The sequence below is a fragment of the Miscanthus floridulus genome, chromosome 8 (genome assembly GCF_019320115.1).
Source record: "Miscanthus floridulus cultivar M001 chromosome 8, ASM1932011v1, whole genome shotgun sequence".
Classification (NCBI taxonomy): domain Eukaryota; kingdom Viridiplantae; phylum Streptophyta; class Magnoliopsida; order Poales; family Poaceae; genus Miscanthus; species Miscanthus floridulus.
The window spans coordinates 96,833,213-96,857,494 of NC_089587.1; the positions used below are offsets into that span (position 1 = coordinate 96,833,213).

General features: G+C 45.4%; 3 protein-coding genes and 2 pseudogenes across 3 annotated transcripts; all 5 read left to right on the top strand.

The window, feature by feature from the left end:
- Positions 1-1,805: 1,805 nt before the first annotated feature.
- On the top strand, positions 1,806-3,098 carry LOC136473017 (uncharacterized). Its single transcript, XM_066470714.1, has one exon. The coding sequence runs from the start codon at positions 2,255-2,257 to the stop codon at positions 2,966-2,968; it is 714 nt and encodes a 237-aa protein (XP_066326811.1). The 5' UTR covers positions 1,806-2,254; the 3' UTR covers positions 2,969-3,098.
- A 1,347-nt stretch (positions 3,099-4,445) lies between these two features.
- LOC136477046 (uncharacterized) lies at positions 4,446-16,100 on the top strand (annotated as a pseudogene).
- LOC136477044 (uncharacterized) lies at positions 16,083-18,151 on the top strand (annotated as a pseudogene).
- A 31-nt stretch (positions 18,152-18,182) lies between these two features.
- LOC136477045 (uncharacterized) lies at positions 18,183-20,017 on the top strand. Its single transcript, XM_066475055.1, has one exon. It carries the CDS (start codon positions 19,254-19,256, stop codon positions 19,974-19,976), a length of 723 nt encoding a protein of 240 aa, XP_066331152.1. The 5' UTR covers positions 18,183-19,253; the 3' UTR covers positions 19,977-20,017.
- A 45-nt stretch (positions 20,018-20,062) lies between these two features.
- LOC136477047 (uncharacterized) lies at positions 20,063-24,200 on the top strand. The gene has a single exon (XM_066475056.1). The coding sequence runs from the start codon at positions 20,838-20,840 to the stop codon at positions 21,537-21,539; it is 702 nt and encodes a 233-aa protein (XP_066331153.1). The 5' UTR covers positions 20,063-20,837; the 3' UTR covers positions 21,540-24,200.
- The last annotated feature ends 82 nt before the right edge of the window (positions 24,201-24,282 follow it).

Genomic DNA, 24,282 nt, shown 5'->3' on the forward strand with positions numbered 1-24,282 from the left:
TCAAGCACATGATCTCCTAAGTGTTGTTGCACACACTTCCAAGCCTCCTCAAAACATCATGCATTGCTCGAATGGCTGTGGGGGCTGAAGGCATGGTTTCGTTAATGATCTGCAACTGATCCTCAATGCTGGTTTCGTTGGAGCAAGGGCTGGAAGGCGCACTTGCAGATCTTATATGGGAAGCCATGGTTGGAGCGAAAAATGCAGCGCTCTCTTCTTTGTAGAGGAAGGGAGAGGAATGCTGATCTGATGGTGTCTATTCTCCTTGGGCTTCTCTCTATATATAATGAAAGAAGTAGAAGCAACACACAATTGAATCAGCAGACAAGAAGAATCATGCCGGTCCAGTTGCTTGTGAGTTTGCTGTCCATCTCTACGGCAGGTTGATTCTTTTCTTTTGAATAATCTATCGATTCAGACATCTAAATAATGTATGAGCCTGTCATGTCTTAATTGTTGGAGGCAAACAATTACACAAGGATGTTGTTTGGGTTACATCTATTACGTGCACATTATGCTTCAACATTACGGGATGACTAACCTCATTATACAAAATTGTTGTCATGTTTCAGTTGGATCTTTTGGTAGGACAGACCACATTTTCTGTGGGGCTGATGTTGGACGAACATTGGCATTTCACAACATGAATTGGCACAGGAAGACAGGCTGTAAGCACTGTCCAGCTCCAATGCTTGAAATGAAGAGCGAAAGGAAGTATGGAAAAAAAAACAGTGCTCCACTCTATTTTCCCTCTTGTTGGGTTTCCACCATGGTCCATTTGAATCCTTGCTCAATCATCCGTCCTTGTTTCATGAGTGAATGGATCAGTCCCAGAAAATCAAAACAGCTATAACAGCACACACTGAAACACATGCGTAAATAAAGTAACTATGGTATATATATACATATGAACTTCTCTGAACATTAAAAGTTGCTATATACATTTCCTGTTCTGTACATTGAAATCTATTTATATGATTAGCGAATCCTTTTTGCATTAAAAAAAGATTAGTGAATCCTTTAGACTTGGATCACATAAAATCATATGGGTAGATGAGAGAATAGGCTTTCAACACCTCTCTCTAGACTGGGATTCTTTTATTCTTTCATACAGTTTTTGTCCTCCTTAATGTTTTTTTTTGGAGGAAGCAAAAATCCTACTGGCCACTTGGCAACTTTTCATTCGCAACATGCTTGGGCAGAAGATGCATTATTGATTCATAGCAAAATAGTGCATACAGCATTTTTGTAAGTGTCCTGACCTATTCAGGTAAATGCAAGGCTATGCTAATTATTCACAAAAATTGCAGAAACACGAGGATGGTCAAGCATATACATTGCTAGTGCACAAGCAATGAAGAGCCGAGACATGACAGCAGGACTATCACTATCTTCACAAATCAACCGTGTAATGACATGATTATATTGTATCGGGGTGATTAAATGCAACTAGTTGGGAACCTGGGGCTGGAGGCAAGCAAAGGCATCTAGCTGCTCCTTCCTCCAGTGGCAAGTTGCCTGTTAATCAATCATCTCATGAACTGGAGGATCACATGCTCATCTTGCTGCCCTTCAACCGTGCAGGCAAGTTTGCCGCCCATATTGCAGACATGACAGCCTCCTAATCAAGCTTAAGTTTGCATTGTGATGCTTCTTGGGTTTGGTGGCGTTCACCACTTGGTTACACATGAGAATGATTCTTGCTGTCTGCTGGCCAAGCATATACGCTGCTAGTGCACGAGCAATGGAGAGCAGAGACATGACTACAGGGCTACCACTATCTTCAAAAACCCACCGTGTAATGATGTGATTATATTGGAATCAGGTGATTAAATGCAACTAGCTTGGGAACCCGGTGCTTGAGGCGACCAGAGGCATCTAGTTGTAGCTCCCTACAGTGGCAACTTGCCTGTTAATCAATCATCTCATGATCTGGATCAGATGCTCATCTTGCTGCCCTTCAAACATGCAGGTGAGTTTGCCGCCCATATTGCAGACATGACAGCCTCCTAATCAAGCTAAGTTTGTGAATTGTGATACTTCTTGGGTTTGGTGCCTTCCGTTGCAGTTCACCACTTGGTTACACATGAGAATGATTCTTGCTGTCTGCTGGTTCAGCTATGCTGTTGCTTCCACCTCTTTCTCTATATAAAGAGGAAAGCCAAAGCCCGGAAGACCACCATTGCAGCAGCTTGCCTTCTCTTCTCCATTTCAAGAAAAAAGAAGCTTCACAGCTTCAGCCTCCATTCAAATCATGGCTTGCCACCTTAGATCCGCGAGCGTGCCTTCCAGCCCTCGCTCTAACAAAGCCAACATCGATGAACAGCTGCAGAGCCTGAAGGCAGCCATCTCCTCACCTTCAGTGGCCATTGAAACCATGGTTGATGGTGTCAACAAGATCGTGAGCATCTACAGTTGCATTGATGAGCTCGCATCCTTGCCCAGTAACCAACGTCAGCAGAGGAAGGCAGTGGAGGAGGAGCTCGAGCGCTCCCTTGTCCTGCTTGACCTCTGCAACGCCATGCAAGAGAACTTTGCAGAGCTCAAGGTCAGCGTCCAGGAGATGCAGCTGGTTCTCAAGAGAGGAAACCACGTGGCTCTTCAGGCCAAGATTCAGTCTTACGCCCGCTTGACCAAGAAGGCACAGAAGCAGTTCAAGAAGATCAACAGCAAGGCTGCTTCTGACATTGAAGGATGCAGGGTAGTCATGTTGTTGGCTGAAGCAAGGGAGATCGCTGTGTCGATGCTCGAATCGACATCACATCTCCTCTCAAAGAAGATCGCGATGCCCAGTACTAGCAAGTGGTCTCTTGTGTCCAAGGCATTTGAGAAGAAGAAAGTCTTGTGCAAGGAGGAGCAATTGCAGGCGTTGGAGTTAGACATTTCTGATCTTGAGAGTGGAGTTGCCACTTTGTTCAGGACACTGATCCAGAGCAGAGTTTCTCTTCTGAACACACTCACTTTGTAGATAGATCATACACCATCTCTAACCCCTGCGAATAGCATCCTTGTTTTAGAGGATCTGCTGATCATCGAAACAATTTTGATGTATATATATATGAGAGAGTGTACAGAAATATACTCAACTGGAAAGCAAAGTTTTGGGTCCATTTTCCTGCTGTCGAATTTTTTCCCCCCTCTTTCGTCTCATCGTTCAACATGGAGGACAGCTAAATAAAAATAATAATAATCAATGAAATGGGAGTGCTGCAGTTGAAGTTTCTTCAGGAAAATAAATTATCATAAGGTGCTCATGATTATTGGTCCATTATTGGCCTGTTAATACTAACAATAGACATAAGATCCTAATGAAGTGGATCTTGCTCCCTTAACTGATAGCATGCCAACTCTAGCCATGAGATTTGCACTTGCAATTAATAGTTGTTCAGCATTCGGTAAGGTGCCAATGCATAAAGAAATTTGGACGGCATGTGGACATCTTGATATTGCAGGATTCAAATTCTAAATGCTTAACGCACAGCAGGCAGGAGAAACAAAGCAGCGTGTCATGAGTATCAAGAACGCTGTAGTCAACTTTTCCTTCCACTAGCATGCATCAACCAGCCTAGCCAACAGCTGTTCTAATTGCACAGCTTTGCTCTCCATCTCATGATCTGAATCTTGCACTAAACTATGCACCCGTGCAGATGGTTTTGCTGCCAGTTATTGAAACATCCAATGCAACTCTTTATTACCATACTATTTTTCTTGTGCAAAATGATTTGGAGGGGGCTACAAATACCCCTTTTATCCTTGTTCTAACAAATGTTTTGGACTAAAGGCAAACTTCTGTCGGAGTGAAATATCCGGCATCGGTGAGGCATTAGAAATAAAATGTAAATTCAGGAAATATTAACTTGTGAGTCCCTTTGCCTCAGAAACCACTGTGAACGAAATAGGGAATCTTTTCTGTTGTTCTGCCCTTATAAAATTGATACATCTATTCTCTCACGATGTCTAAGAGAGATGGATATCTCTGGCAAAGCGTGCACATATTATGAGCTAGAAAAGATCCTTTGCTGCCGGCACTTGCAACATGACAGTGCGATAATAAGCTAATTGTTCAGGAGCTGCACCTAATGGGTCTAGAATCAGATGATTAAACACAGTTTAAGAGCCTGGAGGTGAGCGAAGTCAAATAGCTGTCCATGCTTCCACCGGTAACTTGCATGTTAGTTAACGGATCACACGATTGAATCTGATGCTAATTCAATGCCCCTTCACCCGTGCAGCTCATTTTGCCACCCATAATGCAGGACATGACAGTAGACAGCCTCGTAATCAAGCTCAACTAGTGATGCCACTTGAGAAATAATGGTTCTTGCTGTCTGCTTATTTCAGCTGTGCAGTTGCTTCAACTTATATCCCTATATAAAGAGGGAACCCAGAGCTGGGAAGACACCATTGCAGCAGCTTGGCTTCTCTTCCATCCTCCAGCAAGAAGAGGCTTCGTAGCTTGTCCCATCCCATTTCCAAGCATGGCCTGCCACCTGAGATCCGCGAGTGTGCCCTCAAGCCCTCGCTCCAACAAAACCAACGTGGAGGAACAGCTCCAGAGCCTGAAGGCGACCATCTCTTCAACCTCCACGACAGTCCAAACCATCGTTGGTGGCCTGTCCAGGCTTGGGAGCATCTGCAGCTGCATTGACGAGCTCGCATGCTTGCCCAGCACCATCAGCCAACGCCAGCAGAGGAAAGCAGTGTGCGAATACAAGGTTGACAAGTACCCTTGTGTGTTCGTTTTGTGATGAGTGATTGTCAATGTGATCCACGAAGTAGGTTGAGTGGTGACTAACCCTACCATGACGAAAGCTATGTGTGCGACATGTCTTTTGGCTTGTGTTGTGCAGGTGTGGAGCTCGGATGCGGTGGTCGACGGCGAGGTGAAGGTCAAGGAGGACGTGCCGTGCCGACAGACCGGAAGCGGTGAAGGACGGACGTGAGGCTTGGACCGAGGGACCCAGAGGCCGGGTGACTAGCCACGGTGGCTGACACTTGGGACATCGACAAGTGCAAGAAGACATGGAGTGACGGTGTTGACCGGGTCAAGACGGCGGACGCGTGAGTCGAGCGAGGCTCAGGAGGACTTGGCGGGCCGGCCGGTCGAGGACGGCGGTGACACGCGTCGGATGGCGGGGGACGCGTATGGAGTACGCTACTCGCGGACGGTTTGATGGTTTGGACCTCAAAACCATCGGATGGACGGTTTACGGGTTTGGGCCTCAAAACCCGGGCGGAGGTTCCGAGGAGGGACGGACGGCACGTGGCGGCATCGGGGAGTTTGCGTCGAGGCGAAGCTACCGGTGAGAAGGCGCGGTGGCCGTCGGATCAAGATTACACCGGGTTGGACAACAACGCCCTTGGGCTTAGCGGTTCAACTCATTTGTATCCAGGGGCAAAACTGGGAATGTGTAATAGCCCTGTTAAATAGGATGAGGGAGCCCCCATCTCCCTCACCTCCTCCAGTTTTCATTTTCTCCTTTAGGGTTTCTTCCTCTAGTTTGCTTCCATGTATGAGAGAGGTCCACAACTCAAATTGTGACTTGGTTTTGAAGGAATCGGTGGCCGTAACCACCGTATGTCCTCCGGGATTCATGATTTAGTTGTGTTCTTGATGTGATTTTGGTGTTCTTCACGAGCTCCTTTTGTCCCTTCTTGTTTCCCCTCTCGTTTCTTTGATTTGGGATGGTTTCGGTTCGTTCTTGTTGCCTTGGATCGATCAGTGACATGAGTAACTCACGAGATCGCAGATCCGGGCAATTTTAGTTCTTGACCTATTTTTTGGGGTTTTCTTCAATTCCTTCGATTCACGGAGTTAGAGTTTGTCTCGGGCTATGATCTTTTAGAGGTTGCCTTTCTACTCGCTTGTGAACTCTTGCGCAAAGTTTCAAGTCATTTGGAGTTGATTTGATCAAGTTATGGCTTATTTTAATTTTTCCCGAGAAACTGCTCGTTCATACCGGACGTGTCCGATATTTCTCACTTTGGAGTTTTGAGCTAAAATTTTGTGGAGATCTTCCCTTGGTGTCTAAAGAGCTATGGTTAAAATTTCATGATTTTTGGACACCGTTTGATGGGGTTTCGGATTTTTCTCTTTTGGTCAGCTTGCTGCTGAAAATCCCGAACGTGTCCGAGATCATACCGGACGTGTCCGATATAATACCGGACGTGTCCGATATTTGCAGGAGCAGTGCTGTTTTATTTTGGGAGTTTACTCGTTTGGGCCTCGATCTGTGATCCGTTTGCTCTGTGGTGACCCGCTGTGTTCTGAGTGAGCATCCACCCTTCTCTTGGGTCATGGTCACCAAGTCTTTCGTGTATGGTTTTTGGGGATTGATATTGGGACAGTGATCGAAGATTTCGAAAGAAATTCGAGGCTCCCATTCACCCCCCCCCCCTCTGGTCGTCGTTTCCGGTCCTTCAATTGGTATCAGAGCCGGTTAAGGATCATTCCACCTTAATCGGTCCGTGATCCACGAAGGCGACATGGAGCGTGGTTCTGGCAAACCACCGCACTTCGATGGGTCAAACTATCCTTATTGGAAGATCCGCATGTCTGCGCATCTCTAGGGGATTGATTGGCTCGTCTGGGAAATTTGCGAGGATGCTACTTACGTTGTGCTCCCTACCGCGGCCCGTACCACCCAGGATCACAAGGATCGGCACAACGCAAATAGCAAAGCTCGCAGTGTGCTTTTCTCGAGTCTTTCGCTTTCTGAGTTCGAGCGTGTCTCCGATTGTACTACAGCTCGAGAGATCTGGGTGATGCTTCAGAGCTATCACGAGGGGACCGCACAGGTCAAGACCAGACTCTACGAGACGTACAAGCGCGAGTACGAGAACTTCTCTCAGCTTGATGGCGAGTCCATCGATGCCATGTTTTCCCGCTTTCAGACTATCGTCAATAAAATGAAAGCGAACAAGGCCAACCTACCTTATAGTGATCATGAGAGGGCGCTCAAGCTTCTCTATGCCCTTGATCGAAAGGTATGGGATGTGAAGGTGTCGACGATCATCGAGTCCGCCAACTACGACACCCTCACCGTTGACGAGCTTTTCAGCAAGCTCAAGTCCACAGAGATCGACTACCAAACCCAAGCCAAGCTCAAGAATCCCTCTGCACCAACCATGGCTTTGGTCTCAGGTAGTGGTTCAAGTTCATTGACTAACCCTTCACAAGCTTCTTTCTCTTTGTCGTGCTTGATGTCAGTCACAGAGGAGCAGCTGGAGTCTCTTGGGGATGATGAGTTGGCACTCGTCATCAGTCGGTTCTCTCGGTTTCACAACAACCGTTTGAATCGCCGACGCAGTGGTGGCCCGAAGGAGAGATGCTATGGATGTGGAGATCCGGACCACTTCGTCGCGCACTGCCCCAAGAAGAAGCCCTTCATCAACAAGTATGACTCCGGCAAGCGCAAGGATAAGCGCGACTACACCTCTGGCAAGCACAAGGCCAAGGGCGGTTTCGACAAGGAGGTGATCAAGAAGGCGTACCGCAGAAAGGCCAAAGCTCAAGAACGCGCCTTCCTCGCCTCTCTCAGCGACCTCGATGATGACTCCGATGATGATCACTCTTCTTGTCCCTCGACCGACGATGAGTCCGAGAAGAAGCGCGAGGACAAGCTCAACGGTCTCTGCTTTGTCGCCGGTGCAAACCGTGGTGGGTTTTGCACTACGGCGGTTGACGGTGGAGCAAAGCTCAAAAAGGACGTCGACGTCGACGACGACGAAAACGAGGTACCGCCCACACTTGACTCACTTATGCTTGAGCTTGATACTATGAATGATACATTGATGAGCCAAGATAAGTTGCTTAAGCGTGCTGCCCGCGAGAGGAAAGAGTTTAAGGACCAGCTAGAGGTTGCTTTGAAGGAGTTGGAGCTTGCCAAGAGTGGTGTAGTGGTGTCAGAGGAGGAGGAGTGCGATGAGTGCGCTATACACATGTCTAACCTCTCTGACTTGCAATCCAAGTATGCTGTTTTGCTTGATGAATGTGATGAGTTGAAGTCTCGTTCTGGGTTGCTCAGTGCGTGCAAGTCCTGCTCAGGCTTGCAATCTGAGTTGGCAGAGAAGGTTGCCAAACTTGCTGAGTTTGAGAAGGCCAACTTAGATAGCATCACCACTACATGTGTTCGATGTAAAGCTTTGGTGTTGGAGCTTGAGTCCTGCAGGCATGACAAGATGGGAACCGAGGAAGAAAACACACAACTTCGATCCATCTTGAGCTGGGTGTCGTGCAGTGAGCCCCAGTTGGGCATGATGGTGAGCCAGTTCAGGCGGGGAACTGACTCATCGGGAGTAGGCTTTGCTATAGGTGGGAAGGGTGAGCATGTCTATGGCAAGGTTGGTGAACATAGTGGTTTGAACCCAAGTGAGAAACCCACCAACACTCCCAAATTGATCAAGATCCCTCCACCAGAGTCTACCAAGCCTATGATCAAAGATGGTGTGTTTGAAGAACCACCAAAAGCTCCACCATCCAAGCAAGTTTGGGTTCCCAAACCGAACCACTTTCGGAACTCACTCGATACTCTACCCAACATCTCTAGTGCACCCCTTCCTAAAGCCAAAAAGCCTCAGAGAGTGAACCACATCCACAAGAGAGTGAGTCAACCACCATCCAAGAGAGAGGTGAGGTACCACTGTGACTATTGCCATAGAGATGGTCATTTGGCTGAGTTTTGCTTTAGGAGGAAGAGAGATGAGCGGCGCGAGTACGAGTTGAACAACCGGAATATGTACCGTCCTCCCCATGGCGTACATGTACCGCCTGTTCAGAGGCACAATGTTAGGCCTAGAGGTGCAATGCCTCAAGGTGCTAGGCCTCAGGTGGTGAGACCACGTGGTGGTCGTGCCCGGCGTGGCCCAAGTCATGATCTATATGACTCTGGACCTCGCGACGGTGGCTTTCAGTCCCACACTCCTAGCGGACCACGTTTTCCCCCACGTGGTGATCGCTTCTCTCCAATGGGACATGGCATGTATGGTGTTTTTCCTAACACTTTTCTAGGGCAAATGACTCAACACTGGTATTCTCCTCATTTCACTAACCCTAGTGTTGTGCCATTTGCTCACCCCCTGTCTTTCTATTGATGCAGAGCGGAGGCCTGGAGAACACGTGGCTTGTTGATTCCGGCTATTCGCGCCACATGACCGGAAGTTCCAAATGGTTCTCCAGCCTTGACCCCATGCAATACAAGGAGTACATCACATTTGGGGACAATAGCAAAGGTAAGGTGCTGTCTCGTGGGACCATTCGGGTCAATGAGTCTTTTATCTTGAAGGACGTTGCTTTGGTTTCAAGCCTGCATTTTAATTTGCTCTCTGTTTCGCAACTCCTTCAAGATGGGTTTGAGGTGCGCTTTAAGACTGGACTTTCTCGTGTGCTCGATTCTCAGGGACATCTAGTTTGTCAGATCGTTCCTTTTGGCCGAGTTTTCAGAGCTGATTTCTCTCAGTCTTTCGATTCTTCTCGTTGTTTGGTTGCCGGATCTTCTTCTGATTTGTGGAAGTGGCATAGGAGACTTGGTCACTTGAGCTTCGATCTCCTAGTGAGGTTGAGTTCTCTTGACATGATCCGAGGATTGCCCAAACTTAAGTTTGAGAAGGATCTGGTATGCCATCTCTGTCGCCACGGAAAGATGGTGGCTACTTCCCATCCTCCAGTGACTCAGGTCATGACCACGAGACCCGGTGAGCTACTCCATATGGACACTGTTGGTCCGGCTCGGGTTCGGTCAGAGGGAGGGAAGTGGTACGTTCTAGTGATCGTGGATGATTTTTCTCGTTATTCTTGGGTGTTTTTCATGAAGGGCAAGGACGAAGCGTTTTCTCATGCTCGTGACTTAATCTTGAGGTTGCAAACTGAGTTACCAAAGAATGCCATACGAGCTATCTATAGTGACAATGGCACTGAGTTCAAAAACTCTCAGTTTGACACCTTTTGTGCTTCCTTGGGTCTTGAACATCAGTTTTCTTCGCCCTATGTCCCTCAGCAGAATGGTGTTGTTGAGCGCAAAAATCGGACTTTGGTTGAAATGGCCAGGACGATGCTCGATGAGCATAGGACTCCTAGGCGTTACTGGGCCGAAGCCATCAACACCGCCTGCCATGTTTCAAACCGCATTTTTCTTCGTGCTTTCTTAAAGAAGACATCCTACGAATTGCGGTTTGGGCGTCCACCCAAGGTGAGTCATTTTCGAGTCTTCGGTTGTAGGTGCTTCATTCTTAAGCAAGGTAATCTTGACAAGTTTGAATCTAGATCTTCGGACGGTATATTTCTCGGTTACGCTTCTCATTCACATGCGTACCGTGTGCTTAATCTTGAGACTAACCGTTTCGTGGAGACTTGTGAAGTCACCTTCGACGAAACCATGCCCTCTTCTATTTCGGTCTTTGAACGTGCAGGTGATGAAGAGATGGGTGATAGCATTTTTGTTGAGGATGACGATGACGTCGATTGGGATGATCCCAAGCCATCTCAACCGGCTGCCCCGATCGAGCCAGCTTCGACCACTTCGGCTCACGGCCCCGAGCCCTCCACCTCTACTTCATGGGGTCCGTGCGAGCCGCTTCCTCAATCGACTGAGGAGGCCCCAGCTGTGGATGAGGGGGAGGCGACTTCGTCTTTGGGTGCACCTCGACATATCCAGCGACGCCATCCTCCTCAGACCATGATCGGCGACATCGACGAAAGGGTAACGCGTTCCAAGTCTTATCATATTTCCCATTTCACTCATTCTGCTTTCGTAGCTTCTTTTGAGCCTCGAGATATTAGACACGCACTATCTAATGCCGATTGGGTTAATGCTATGCACGAGGAGTTAGAGAACTTTGAGCGGAACCAAGTGTGGGTTTTAGTTCCACCTCCACCAGAGTGCCACCCCATAGGTACAAAGTGGGTTTACAAGAACAAGCAGAGTGAGGATGGGGTGGTGGTGAGAAACAAGGCGAGATTAGTGGCTCAGGGTTTTTGCCAAAAAGAGGGAATAGACTATAAAGAAACCTTTGCTCATGTTGCCCGTCTAGAAGCCATTAGGATTCTTTTAGCATTTGCAGCTTTGAAAGGGTTCAAGCTGTATCAGATGGATGTAAAGAGTGCCTTCTTGAATGGGTACATAGAGGAAGAGGTTTATGTGAGGCAACCCCCTGGCTTTGAAAATCCAAAGTACCCCAACCATGTTTTTAAACTCCACAAAGCCTTGTATGGTTTGAAACAAGCCCCGAGAGCCTGGTATGAGCGTTTGAAAGCTTTCTTGCTTGATAAGGGTTTTAGGATGGGTTCCGTAGATAAGACTCTGTTCCTCCTCAAGCAAGGCACAGACATCCTTTTGGTTCAGATATACGTGGATGATATAATCTTTGGTGGCTCTTCTCATGCTCTTGTTGCTAAGTTTTCAGATACTATGAGCAGGGAATTTGAGATGAGCATGATGGGCGAATTGACTTTCTTCCTTGGGCTGCAAATCAAGCAAACTCGTGAGGGGACGTTCGTGCACCAAGGCAAGTACACCAAGGACGTGCTCAAGAAATTTGATATGGGTGAGGCCAAGCCTCTTTCGACGCCCATGTCAACCACGATGGCCCTGGATGAGGACAAGGAGGGAGAAGCAGTGGACCAGAAGGAATACCGAAGCATGATCGGGTCCCTGCTGTACCTAACGGCGACGAGACCGGACATCCAATTCGCAGTTTGCTTGTGCGTGCGTTTTCAGTCTTCTCCGTGCACGTCTCATTGTCAAGCCATCAAGCGGATCCTCAGGTACCTTCGTTTCACACCCGAGTTTGGTCTTTGATTTTCAGCTTCCTCCTCTCTTTCTCTTTGTGGGTATTCTGATGCGGATTATGCTGGTTGTCGTGTTGAGAGGAAGTCCACTTTGGGGACTTGTCAGTTTCTTGGATCTTCTCTTGTGTCTTGGTCTTCTCGCAAGCAGTCTAGCGTCGCCCAATCCACCACAGAAGCTGAGTATGTTGCTGCTGCTGCTTGTTGTTCCCAGTTGCTTTGGATGATAGCTACTCTAAGAGACTTTGGGTTAGAGTTTAGGCGAGTGCCTTTGTTTTGTGACAGCACCAGCGCCATAAGTGTAGCCAAAAACCCAGTCCTTCACTCAAAGACAAAGCACATAGAAGTTCGCTTTCACTTCTTGCGTGACCACTATGAGAAAGGTGATATTGATCTGCACCACATTAATACCCAAAACCAGCTCGCAGATATCTTCACCAAACCACTTGACCAAGCCCAGTTTGCTCGCTTGCGAGGGGAGCTTGGAGTTTGTTTCCCTTTTTAGAGGAGGGGAACTTTGGTTGTTGTATTCTAGTTTTGCTTTTCTTTGTAGTTTAGTCTTTGTTTTTGTTTTTATATCATACTTGCATATCATATCATCATGTATCATATTGCATCCTGAGCTTTATCCTTATAGTAGCTAGATTGACACTATGCTCTTGTTGGGGATGTTATGGATATTCATGATGTGCTTTTGGCTTAGGCTCCTCTTGATCAATTGATGTATGTTATGAGCTAAGCTTATTTTCCAAACTGTGAACTTGATTAAAACTTGTTGAAACATGAAATGTGTTCACCACTACTTGTGGTACTAGCATGTGTAGAATGTGTTGAGATCTTTTTCTTGCTTCATGTATATGCTTAGTTGCTACGGCTCATACTTTGAGTTACACACTTGCTTGAGAAACTTGAATTTGTGCTAAAACTTGAAAATCAAACTAAGTGAATTGAAAAGATCGGGATGGGTCTGTACTATCCTATGTCAGAGTATCGAGACAGCTCCAAATTGCACTTATTGGTGAACTTGAGCTCTGTAATGGATACCGAGATCATTGTCTTAAGCTTCTGATTGCTTTTGGCATAGGCTTGACATGGTCGCTAAGTCAGGTTTTGGTGGCACAGATAACCTCCCGCACACACTTGTCTGACAAACTTTGGTAATAAGCTGCATAACTCTGATAAATTTCAATTGGTGTCTAAAATTTGATCAAACCACAAGTTTGTCTCATGACATGATGTGTGAACCTTGTTTGGGGTAGTTCACTTTGCATACATGTGTAGCACAAGGTCGATCTCCTGTCTATTTTTGCTATGTGCTCCTTTGGTGGTGAACCCTCTTTTAAAATTGCTCAAACTTGATCAAAATTGCTTAAATGCCATATTTCGTCTCATTTGGTCACTTTGAGCATTTGCTAGCACTTGTATGTGTTGCTATATATACATGACAGCATCAACTAGAGCCTCTTTTCAATCTACTTACTATAATCTTGAAGCTTCTGCATTCGTGCATTTCTGCATTCATAGCATAATTTGAGGGGAAGATGCAATCTTTGGGCTCTAGCTTGATAAGTGCATGTGTCAACAAGGGGGAGAAGTTTCCACACTCACAATGTCACCTAAAGTTGAGCGATATGCATTCATTTGAGAGAGATTGCACTTGAGAGAGATTGCACTTGTTCAGGGGGAGTTGCATTTGAGGTGTTTTGCTAGATGTGTTGAGCCTTTGCCTCTTCTGGAGGGTCTAGCAGTTTTGCATTTGAGGTGTTTTGCTAGATGTGTTGAGCCTTTGCCTCTTCTGGAGGGTCTAGCAGTTTTTCGGCTTTTCGAGCTTTGCTAGTGGCGTTGAGCCCGTTGCCTCTTCTTGAGGGCTAGTTTTGTTTTACTTGGTTGCGTCGAGCCATTGCCCATGTCTTTGAGGACCAAGTTTTGCTCACCTTCAAATGACCCAGTTTTTGGCTTTTGGTCAGTTGGGCGAGTTCTTTCTTTTCTCTTCTTCTTCTTTTTCTTTTGCTCAAGCTGTTCGTGTATTGGTGTTGACAATGCACTCATCAAGGGGGAGATTGCGAACACAAGGTTGACAAGTACCCTTGTGTGTTCGTTTTATGATGAGTGATTGTCAATGTGATCCACGAAGTAGGTTGAGTGGTGACTAACCCTACCATGGCGAAAGCTATGTGTGCGACATGTCTTTTGGCTTGTGTTGTGCAGGTGTGGAGCTCGGATGCGGTGGTCGACGGCGAGGTGAAGATCAAGGAGGACGTGCTGTGCCGACAGACCGGGAGCGGTGAAGGACGGACGTGAGGCTTGGACCGAGGGACCCAGAGGCCGGGTGACTAGCCACGGTGGCTGACACTTGGGACATCGACAAGTGCAAGAAGACATGGAGTGACGGTGTTGACCGGGTCAAGACGGCGGACGCGTGAGTCGAGCGAGGCTCAGGAGGACTTGGCGGGCTGGCCGGTCGAGGACGGCGGTGACACGCGTCGGATGGCGAGGGACGCGTATGGAGTACGCTACTCGCGGACGGTTTGATGGTTTAGACCTCAAAACCATCGGATGGACGGTTTACGGGTTTGGGCCTCAAAACCCGGGCGGAGGTTCCGAGGAGGGACGGACGGCACGTGGCGGCATCGGGGAGTTCGCGTCGAGGCGAAGCTACCGGTGAGAAGGCGCGGTGGCCGTCGGATCAAGATTACACCGGGTTGGACAACAACGCCCTTGGGCTTAGCGGTTCAACTCATTTGTATCCAGGGGCAAAACTGGGAATGTGTAATAGCCCTGTTAAATAGGATGAGGGAGCCCCCATCTCCCTCACCTCCTCCAGTTTTCATTTTCTCCTTTAGGGTTTCTTTCTCTAGTTTGCTTCCATGTATGAGAGAGGTCCACAACTCAAATTGTGACTTGGTTTTGAAGGAATCGGTGGCCGTAACCACCGTATGTCCTCCGGGATTCATGATTTAGTTGTGTTCTTGATGTGATTTTGGTGTTCTTCACGAGCTCCTTTTGTCCCTTCTTGTTTCCCCTCTCGTTTCTTTGATTTGGGATGGTTTCGGTTCGTTCTTGTTGCCTTGGATCGATCAGTGACATGAGTAACTCACGAGATCGCAGATCCGGGCAATTTTAGTTCTTGACCTATTTTTTGGGGTTTTCTTCAATTCCTTCGATTCACGGAGTTAGAGTTTGTCTCGGGCTATGATCTTTTAGAGGTTGCCTTTCTACTTGCTTGTGAACTCTTGCGCAAAGTTTCAAGTCATTTGGAGTTGATTTGATCAAGTTATGGCTTGTTTTAATTTTTCCCGAGAAACTGCTCGTTCATACCGGACGTGTCCGATATCATACCGGACGTGTCCGATATTTCTCACTTTGGAGTTTTGAGCTGAAATTTTGTGGAGATCTTCCCTTGGTGTCTAAAGAGCTATGGTTAAAATTTCATGATTTTTGGACACCGTTTGATGGGGTTTCCGATTTTTCTCTTTTGGTCAGCTTGCTGTTGAAAATCCCGGACGTGTCCGAGATCATACCGGACGTGTCCGAAAATACCGGACGTGTCCGATATAATACCGGACGTGTCCGATATTTGCAGGAGGAGTGTTGTTTTATTTTGGGAGTTTGCTCGTTTGGGCCTCGATCTGTGATCCGTTTGCTCTGTGGTGACCCGCTGTGTTCTGAGGGAGCATCCACCCTTCTCTTGGGTCGTGGTCACCAAGTCTTTCGTGTATGGTTTTTGGGATTGATATTGGGACAGTGGTCGAAGATTTCGAAAGAAATTCGAGGCTCCCATTCACCCCCCCTCTGGTCGCCATTTCCGGTCCTTCACAGTAGAGGAGGAGCTCGAGCGCTCTCTTGTTCTGCTCGACCTCTGCAGCGCCATGCAAGAAAGCTTGGCCGAGCTCAGGGTGATCTCCCAGGAGATGCTACTGGGTCTGAAGAGAGGAGACGATGTGGCTGTCCAGGCCAAGGCTCAGGCTTACGCCCGCTTGGCCAAGAAGGCGCAGAAGCAGTTGAAGAAGACCAGCAGCAAGGTTGCCCTTGATGACACCGAAAGCCGCAGGGTGGTCAAGCTGTTGTCTGAAGCGAGAGAGGTCGCTCTGTCGATGCTGGAATCGGCGTTGTATCTCCTGTCAAGGGAGATCGTGACACCGAGCGCCACCAAGTGGTCTCTTGTCTCCAAGGCATTCCAGAAGAAAAGAGTCGCGTGCAGGGAGGAGCAATTGCAAGCGTTGGAGTGGAGATTGTTGACCTTGAGAGCGAGGTTCAGGTTGTCTTCAGGAGACTGATCCAATGCAGGGTCTCTCTTCTGAATGCTCTTAGCCTGTAGAAAGGTCATGCACCAACCAACTAACTCCGATAGCCTGCGATTAGCATCCACCTTTTAGAGGATTGGCTGATCACCAGAACAATTTTGATGTATATATTGAGACAAAGTGTACAGAAAAATAGTTGATGAAAGAACAAGATTTTGATCCATATCATGTTCCCAAACTGTCCGCTACTCTATTTCTTTTCATAGCTTGACATGGAAAGCATAAAACAAATCATCTGAAATTGGGAGCTTCAACTGAAGTTTAGTTCGAAAAAAAATATATTCAGAAGATGCTCTTCACGTTTGGTATCATCAAAGAAATTAGTCGATGAGATGCCCACGTTTATATTCACATGGGATGTGCCTCAACAACAGGCACAAGATCCTTGCAAAATGGATCTTGCTCTCTTTAACCAATAACTTGCCAGCCCCAGCCATGAAGTTTAAGTTCGTTCGCAACCAATAATTTATCAGCACTAGAGTAAGCTGCCATGCTGATTCTTGCTGCTAATAGTTGGAACATGACAGTGCGATTGATCACTTACACGGTTACACCAAATGCTCAAGAAATTTGGATGGCACGTTGATCATCTTGCAATCACCGATTTCAGAGATTATTCTAAATGCTGACAGCACAGCAGGCAGGAGAAACATGCCAGCATTGCGAGGAGACATGAAGAATAATCATGAACAATTCAAATGTTGCTTCTGCATGCAGCATCAAGCTATCCTCTCTTCACACGATCTGAATCAAACATTGAACTACACAATCGTGCAGGTGATTTTGCTTCCGGTTATCTAGACATCCCGTGCTGGACACAAGCTCAACATGGCACCTCGTCACCAATAGGATTCTTGCTGTCTACAAGGTCAGCGATGCCACTTCTTCAGCTTTTTCATTATATATAGAGGACAACCATGGCAGGTCGACAACATTTCAGAAGTTTCCTTTCTGCTCTCTTCTTTTCCATTTGTAGACGAAAAGAGAGCACTTCAGCTTCCATTGAAGCCATGGCCTTCCACCTCAGATCAGCTAGCGTGCCTTCCAGCCCTTGCTCCAATGACATCAACGTTGATGAACAGCTCCAGAGCTTGAACACAACCATCTCTTCATCTTCTGCCACCATGGGAACTGTGTGCGATGGTTTGAGAAAGCTTGGAGAAATTTACAACTACATCAGCGAGCTTGTGTGCTTACCTAGCAGCCAAGTTCCAAAGCAGAGGAAATGAGTGGAGCAAGAGCTTGAGAGCTCGCTTGTCTTGCTCGACCTTTGCAACACGATGCAAAAGAGCTTCTCTGAGCTCAAGGAAAGCATCCTGGACATGCAGCTGGCTCTCAAGAGAGGAGATAATGCAGCTGTTCAGACCAAGATCCAGTCTTACATCCGTATAGCGAAGAAGACACAAAAGCAGTTCAAGAATATCAGCAAGAAGTCTGCAGCAGCTGATCAGGAAAGCTGCAAACTGATCAAGATGATGTCTGAAGCCAGGGAGACTGCTGTCTTGATGCTGGAATCTTCATCCCAACTCTTGTTGAAACAAATTGCGGTACCAAGTCCCAGCAAGTGGTTTCTCATCTCCAAGACGTTCCAGAAGAGAAGAGTTGTGTGTGAGGAGGAGCAATTGCAGGCGTTGGAGTTGGACATTGTTGATCTTGAGAGTGGAGTTGAGACTTTGTTTAGGATACTGATCCAGAGCAGGGTTTCTCTTCTGAATGCTCTTTGCTTGTAGATCATACACCAACTGTGATTCCTAGTGATTAGCATCCGACTTTTAGAGGATTAGCTAATCATGAAAACAATTTTTTGATGTATATTATGAGGAAATGTACATAGATATACTCGATGAGAAAAGCCGATCCATCTCATGCTGTCAGTTTTTCTGCTGTTTCCTTTTTCTTGTACAGAAAATAGTAAACTTAATTTCTGGTGTCATGAAAAAAAATGGTAGTGGTTCAGTCACAGCTAAGAACTGCATATGAGATGTTGCTCAACAGCAGGCAGAAGATCCTTGTAAAGTGGATCATGGTCTCTCTAAGTGATAGCATGCCAGCTCCAGCCATGAGGTTTGAGCCTGCAGTTGATAATAATTCAAAAATCAGATGCAATAACATGTAGAGCACATAGAGTAAGCTCCATGCTTATTCTTGCTGCCAGTACTTACAACATGGCAATGTGATTCAGTTAGGCATAACGCATTACAAAATTGAACAGTACATGAGTCAGTCTCGGGATTGTAAAACCCAGATTCTAAATGTTGTAAACACAGCAGGGAACATGACAACGATGCAAGGAGCTTCGGAGCCTGCAGAAATGAAGCAAGCGTTCCTCGCAAGAAGCATCAACTGCCGAAGAGACAGCTCCCTCATATTTCCTTTCATGATCACTGGTATCACGAGCCCTTTTTATGTATTTATGAGATATAAATGTACACAAAAATATTCAAGTGAGAAAAAGGTGTCCACATCACTGCTCATGCATGAAATGTGTGAGTATGCTAGATAACACATTTTTGTTTGCTATTCCAAATTCAAATAAATATTATCAGAAAAAAAATGGTTGCATTTGTTGTGCAGCAGCCAGAATCAAGACAGCCATGGTAGTCACTCACATGAGGCGTGCCTGCTAAACAACAAGCAAAAGATGCTTGCAGAGTGGATCTTGCTCCCCAAACCGACTAGCATACATGCCAGCTCCAGCCAATTGCTATCACACATCACGAAAGCTGAGCTGCCTTGCCAATTCCTCCTGCCAGCATGAGAAACAACCAGGCAACAAGGCAGCAACTGTGGGTGAAGATAGCAAGTCAACCGTTCTTTCCCTCAGTTTCCTTGCACGCTCACCGATCTCATGATCTAGATCTCAATATAAACAACAGAATACCTGCTGCTTATAACTGGGACATAGCACTATGAGAGCTTCATCAAGCCACCTTCAGAGATTCCTCTTGCTCAGGTTGAACATACAGAAAGCATCAACCTGCAGTGGAGACTAGTAGCTAAGTCGCAACAGCCCGGCACTTCATCACCAGAGATATTTTTTTCTTGTCGGTAGGGTCCACAACACCATCGCTTCAGCTTCTTTGGTTATATATACTGGGAAACCAGATACCTGGTCGACACCATTGCAGATCAATTTCTGTCCATTCTCTTCACCTCCAGTTCCAGCCATGGCTTCCATTATCAGATCCTCGAGTTTGCCTTCCAGTCTTCGATCTGAAGAAATCGACATCGAAGAACAGCTGCAGAGCCTCAAGGAAACCATCTCTTCTGCTACCATCGAGACAATTGTCAATGGTATCAAGAGGCTTGGAGAAGTGTACAACAACATTGAGCAGACAATTTGCTCACCCAGTAGCCAGGCTAGCCTGTGCCGATTACAACAGAGGAAAATGGTAGAGCAAGAGGTTGAGCTCTCCCTTGTCTTGCTCGATCTCTGCAACACCATGCAAGAGAACTTTTCAGAGATCAAGATCAACATCCAGGAGATGCAGCTGGCTATCAAGAGAGGAGATGACTCGACCCTTCAAGCTAGGATCCAATCTTACGTCCGCTTGGCCAAGAAAGCGCATAAACAGTTCAAGAAGATCAGCAAGAAGCCTACTTCAGTTGATCAGGACAGCTGCAGGGTGGTCAAGCATTTGGCTGAAGCCAGGGAGATTGCAATCTCCATGCTAGAATCCTTGTCATATCTTCTATCGAAACAAATTGCCATCTCAAGTTCCAGCAAATGGTCCCTTGTCTCCAAGGCAATCAAGAAAAGAAGAGTTGTTTGTGAGGAAAAATTGCAGGAGACAGAGTTGGTCATTGTAGATCTTGAGAGCATAGTCGAGACTTTGTTCAGGAAATTGATCCAGAGCAGAGTCTCTCTCCTCAACACTCTCAGTTTGTAGATAGATTGTGTACCAGCCCCAATCCCTTGCGATTGATCATAATTTTGTAGCATACCTGTAAATGAGCAACTGTGCAGAAAATTACTGAAAAGGTCACAGTTTTGGTCAATCTACTATTACCGATTTTACTGTTTATGGATTCCCTGAAAAAAGTACTATTGTCAAGTTTTAACAGTTAAATTATGTTAATTTTTTAGAATACTCAAAAGATGCTCGTCATTATTGACGCTTAAAGAAGGTAATGCTTCAGTAGAGATGTGCATGTTATGTAGATGCCATGTGTTGTCCAAGCAACAAGCAAAGGATCCTCGTGCGGTGGATCTTGCTTCCCACATCTAAAACAAGTCAGCTCCAACACACGAGGTTGAGCATGTTAGTAGCATGAATCCTGCTGAATAAAGCATCTTTACAAATTAAGAATTGCACACTCGCTCCATAACACGCTTGTCACCAATAATAATTGGTTAGCAATCCACTAAAATAAGCTCGAGCGTGCAACTATGTCAAGATCCACCAGCTGAGCTTAACTAACCTGTTGATTATTGCCGCCAATAACTGGAACATGGCAATGTGATAGCTCATTGGGAGGATAGCTATTGAAATTAAAAAACCAGAACTAAGCCTGAGTCATATAACAGACTCCATGTGCTGTAGCCACCTTTTTTCAAACCATAGTAGTTAGAAAGCATCTGGAAAATAAAAAGGAAGAACTATGTTCGTTCACCATCAACATGATGCCACCTCACACGCTTCTTGGGTATAAATAGGCCTCAGCTGAAGGCCAGAAACATTCAACCCAACATCTGCTATCTCACTTCTCATCTCCACAGCCAACAAACATAAAAGAGCCCAGCAACAGCCATGGCTTGCCACCAAAGATCAATCAGTCTACCTTCTAGGCCTGCCTCCAAAGTTGAGGAGGAGCTGCAAATCCTTGAGGCATGCACCTCTTCGCCCTCGATGACCATCGAGACAATCTCCAATGGTCTAAGGAGGCTTGGAGACATCTACAACTCCATTGAGGAGATTATGTGCCTGCCTAGCAACCAAGTTTGCTCCTCACAACAGAGGAAAATGTTGGATGGAGAGATGGAACGCTCTCTTGAGCTATTGGACCTCTGCAACGTCATGCATGAGGACTTCACCGAGTTGAAGGCCATCGTCCAAGATCTGCAAGTCTCTCTCAGAAAAGCAGATGATGCAGCAATTCAGGCCAAGATCCAGTGTTACTTCCGCTTGGTGAAGAAGGCAAAGAAACATTTCAAGAAGGCTGCAAAGAAGGTTACCTTTGATGAAGACTGCAGGATCTTGCGGCTGTTGAGCAAGGCTAGAGAGATCACTACCTCTCTTCTTGAGTCAACAGTGCATCTCCTAGCCAAGCAAATTGCAATGCCCAAATCATCTATTATCTTGAAAGCGTTCCAGAAGAAAACTCCAGTTATCTGCGAGGAGCAGTTGCAGGTGTTAGAGTGTAACATCAGAGATATCGAGGATGGAGCAGGACTTCTGTTCAGGAGATTAGTCCAGAGCTGGGTCACACTCCTGAACATGTTTAGCTCATAGATCCTCTAGCTTAGACACTCTTGACATCTGCGATTGTTATCCGCCTTTTAAAGGATCTGCCAGTCGCTATGTACTTACCATTTGTATAGCACAAATATACATAAAATAGCTCAATGGAAAACAAAATTTTGGTTCAGTTCACGTCATCAACCTAGTACTTCAGGCATGCTTCAATTTCAATGGTATCAAGGAAGTGATTTTTACCTTCTCCATGGCCAAAAGGTGCATGTGTTCAATGATGAACCTGAACATTATACATTTGTAATACGCAAACAAAAACAAAAGGAGGATGTATTTTTGTTTACAAATAAAAAACTGAACATACACTATTGTGAGCAAAAAGCAAATATTCTAATAGAGTGTAGCATAATTATTTGATTTTTCAAATAGGCATGTTGTCTCATCATCTGTTTCACAATGTAATTTCAACACCATTTTGAGGTGGATCTGACCTTACGCATGGATACACCAGCTCCACCATGAAAGGCATATAAACTTATAGTTAGCACACAGCTGATCTAACAGACAACCAATCTGTCAATAATTTCCTGAAAACAGGCTGCATCACATGTATCACAAAAGAAATAGATTCCATTAAAAGTTCACAAGTAATAAGCTACACACTAATTTGGATTCTTTTCTGCTGTAAAGCAGGAAATGAACATACAAAGCTCATGGCTCCGTTCAACATTTCAATGAAAAATGACATGACAAAAAATATGATGAATAAGCAGAAAACAAATTAGGAGGCCAAATAGTAGGGCATTGTGTTTGCTATTGGAAACTGGCTATGGCCTAATTTTCTTCCTGTTCATAACAGATACCAAGACCATTTCCAGTCCATGGAATAGGTGTGTGTGGGTGTTTGTACAGCTTATTACCCTTGCGGCCTTGTTATTCTTCTTCTTTAATACCCCCTCTGTTCCAAAGTGTAAGTTGTTTTCGCTTTTCTAGAATCCTAGTTTCTACTATGTATCTAGAAATAATGTATATATCTAGGTGCATAGCAAAAAGTGATGTACCTAGAAAAGCCAAAGCGACCTTACAATTTGGAACGGAGAGAGTATAATCGTACATGGCTCTCCAGCATGTTTGAAAAAAGAAAACTTCAGCTCACAGGTAGACCTTCTAAAAACGGGCCAAGATAAATATAAGAGATATTGAGGCAACAATAACAATAAGCCTTTTAGTCCCAAGCAATTAGGGATAGGCTAGAGCTGAAACCCATTATCCATTACATAAGAAATATAACATGCATGTAAGCAAGGCTCAGATGTAGGCTAAACAACCATACTAATTATTGGTGCCAATAGCTGGAACATGAAAATGTGTCCACTTGCCTTGCTACATGTACCACACTAGGATTTTGATTAGCATGTCGGTGATCTCTTACAATTCCCAGCAGAGACTGAATAAGTATGCCATTTTGAATATACTTATAATATCAAATGTTGGTGAACACGCAGAGGCAGGAATTCTCTTCCATTTTCTTAAAAATGGTTGGTTCTATATTTTCATTGAACATACAATAAATGTGCATAAATTTGAACATACTAATATACAGTCATGAATGCTAATCATCCACCAGAGCCTATACCATTGTTGAGTGGTGGTGCAACGCAGAGTTGCAGACATTCAAGGAGAAATGCAAAGGCTTCAACTCTCTGATGGTATTGGGATCCTGGTCATTTTGGAAGCAGAGGAATGACTGCGTCTACAACAATGTTTCGCCCTCAGTAGAGCGCCTCCTGCAAACACTGGAGAGTTGGGGACTGAGGTCCATCTATGAAGCCTCGCAGGTGCAAAGGGAAGTTACCTGACTGCATTTGCAGGGTAGTGCATATGGCCTGGTCGTGTGTTCTTTTGTAACAGGTGTGGATGTAACTAAAAAAAACATGAGCTGTTCCTTGTAACAAACTATTCTCCTTAATGCAATGACAAGCAGTTCTCCTGTGTGTTTGAATTTTTGGAAAGGATGCATATATTTCAGTCAGAATCAAACTTCTTCACGAATTGTTTGATTTTCTCCAGGCATGTCTTCATTATTAAGTATGCAGATATTCTTTCCAGACATACAGATCAAATGAAGCATAATTATTTGATCTTTTTTTCCCAATAGACATGTTACCTCGGTGAGTCGGCATCTATTGGAAAATGTAATTGGCAAGATTCTTGTGAAGCGGATCTGGTCCAATATACAACAGATCCATACCACAAGGTATAAACTTATAGTTAACACATGGCAGATCCTAGCAGAAACCTTATTTTTTGTAAATAATTGCATGAGAACAGGCTATATGATTATATCACATGTATTAAGAAGGAAAAGATTCAATCAAAATCTCTCTAAAGGATGAGCAAAACAATTATTAGGATTCTTGCTACGAACAAATTGGACCGTCACAAGAGCAATTAACAAACATGAACTCATCAAACAGATAACAGAAGAAAAGAAAATGTGGACCTCATAGTTTTTTTGACGCTTCACTTAATCAGTCACATCGAAGCAAAATAGGGGAAATCAAATAGTAAGGTTCCGTGTTTGCCATTTGAAACTTGTTATGGTTTCATTCTCTTCCAGTTCATAGGAAGGCCTTCTTGAATGGATCAACAATGAACAGAAGTTGCTTATTTCTTATGGTAGAGAACGAATCATTAATAACAAATTTATTCTTGTTTCATTCAATTCAAAACTAATCTTTTTTTCTCTCTTTTCTTTTTGATCAGTCATGCTAGAACCCAT

Bases quoted from the DNA above. Each gene is read 5' to 3' on its own strand.
- LOC136477045 (XM_066475055.1), top strand. From the start codon at position 19,254: ATGGCTTCCATTATCAGATCCTCGAGTTTGCCTTCCAGTCTTCGATCT.
- LOC136477047 (XM_066475056.1), top strand. From the start codon at position 20,838: ATGGCTTGCCACCAAAGATCAATCAGTCTACCTTCTAGGCCTGCCTCC.
- LOC136473017 (XM_066470714.1), top strand. From the start codon at position 2,255: ATGGCTTGCCACCTTAGATCCGCGAGCGTGCCTTCCAGCCCTCGCTCT.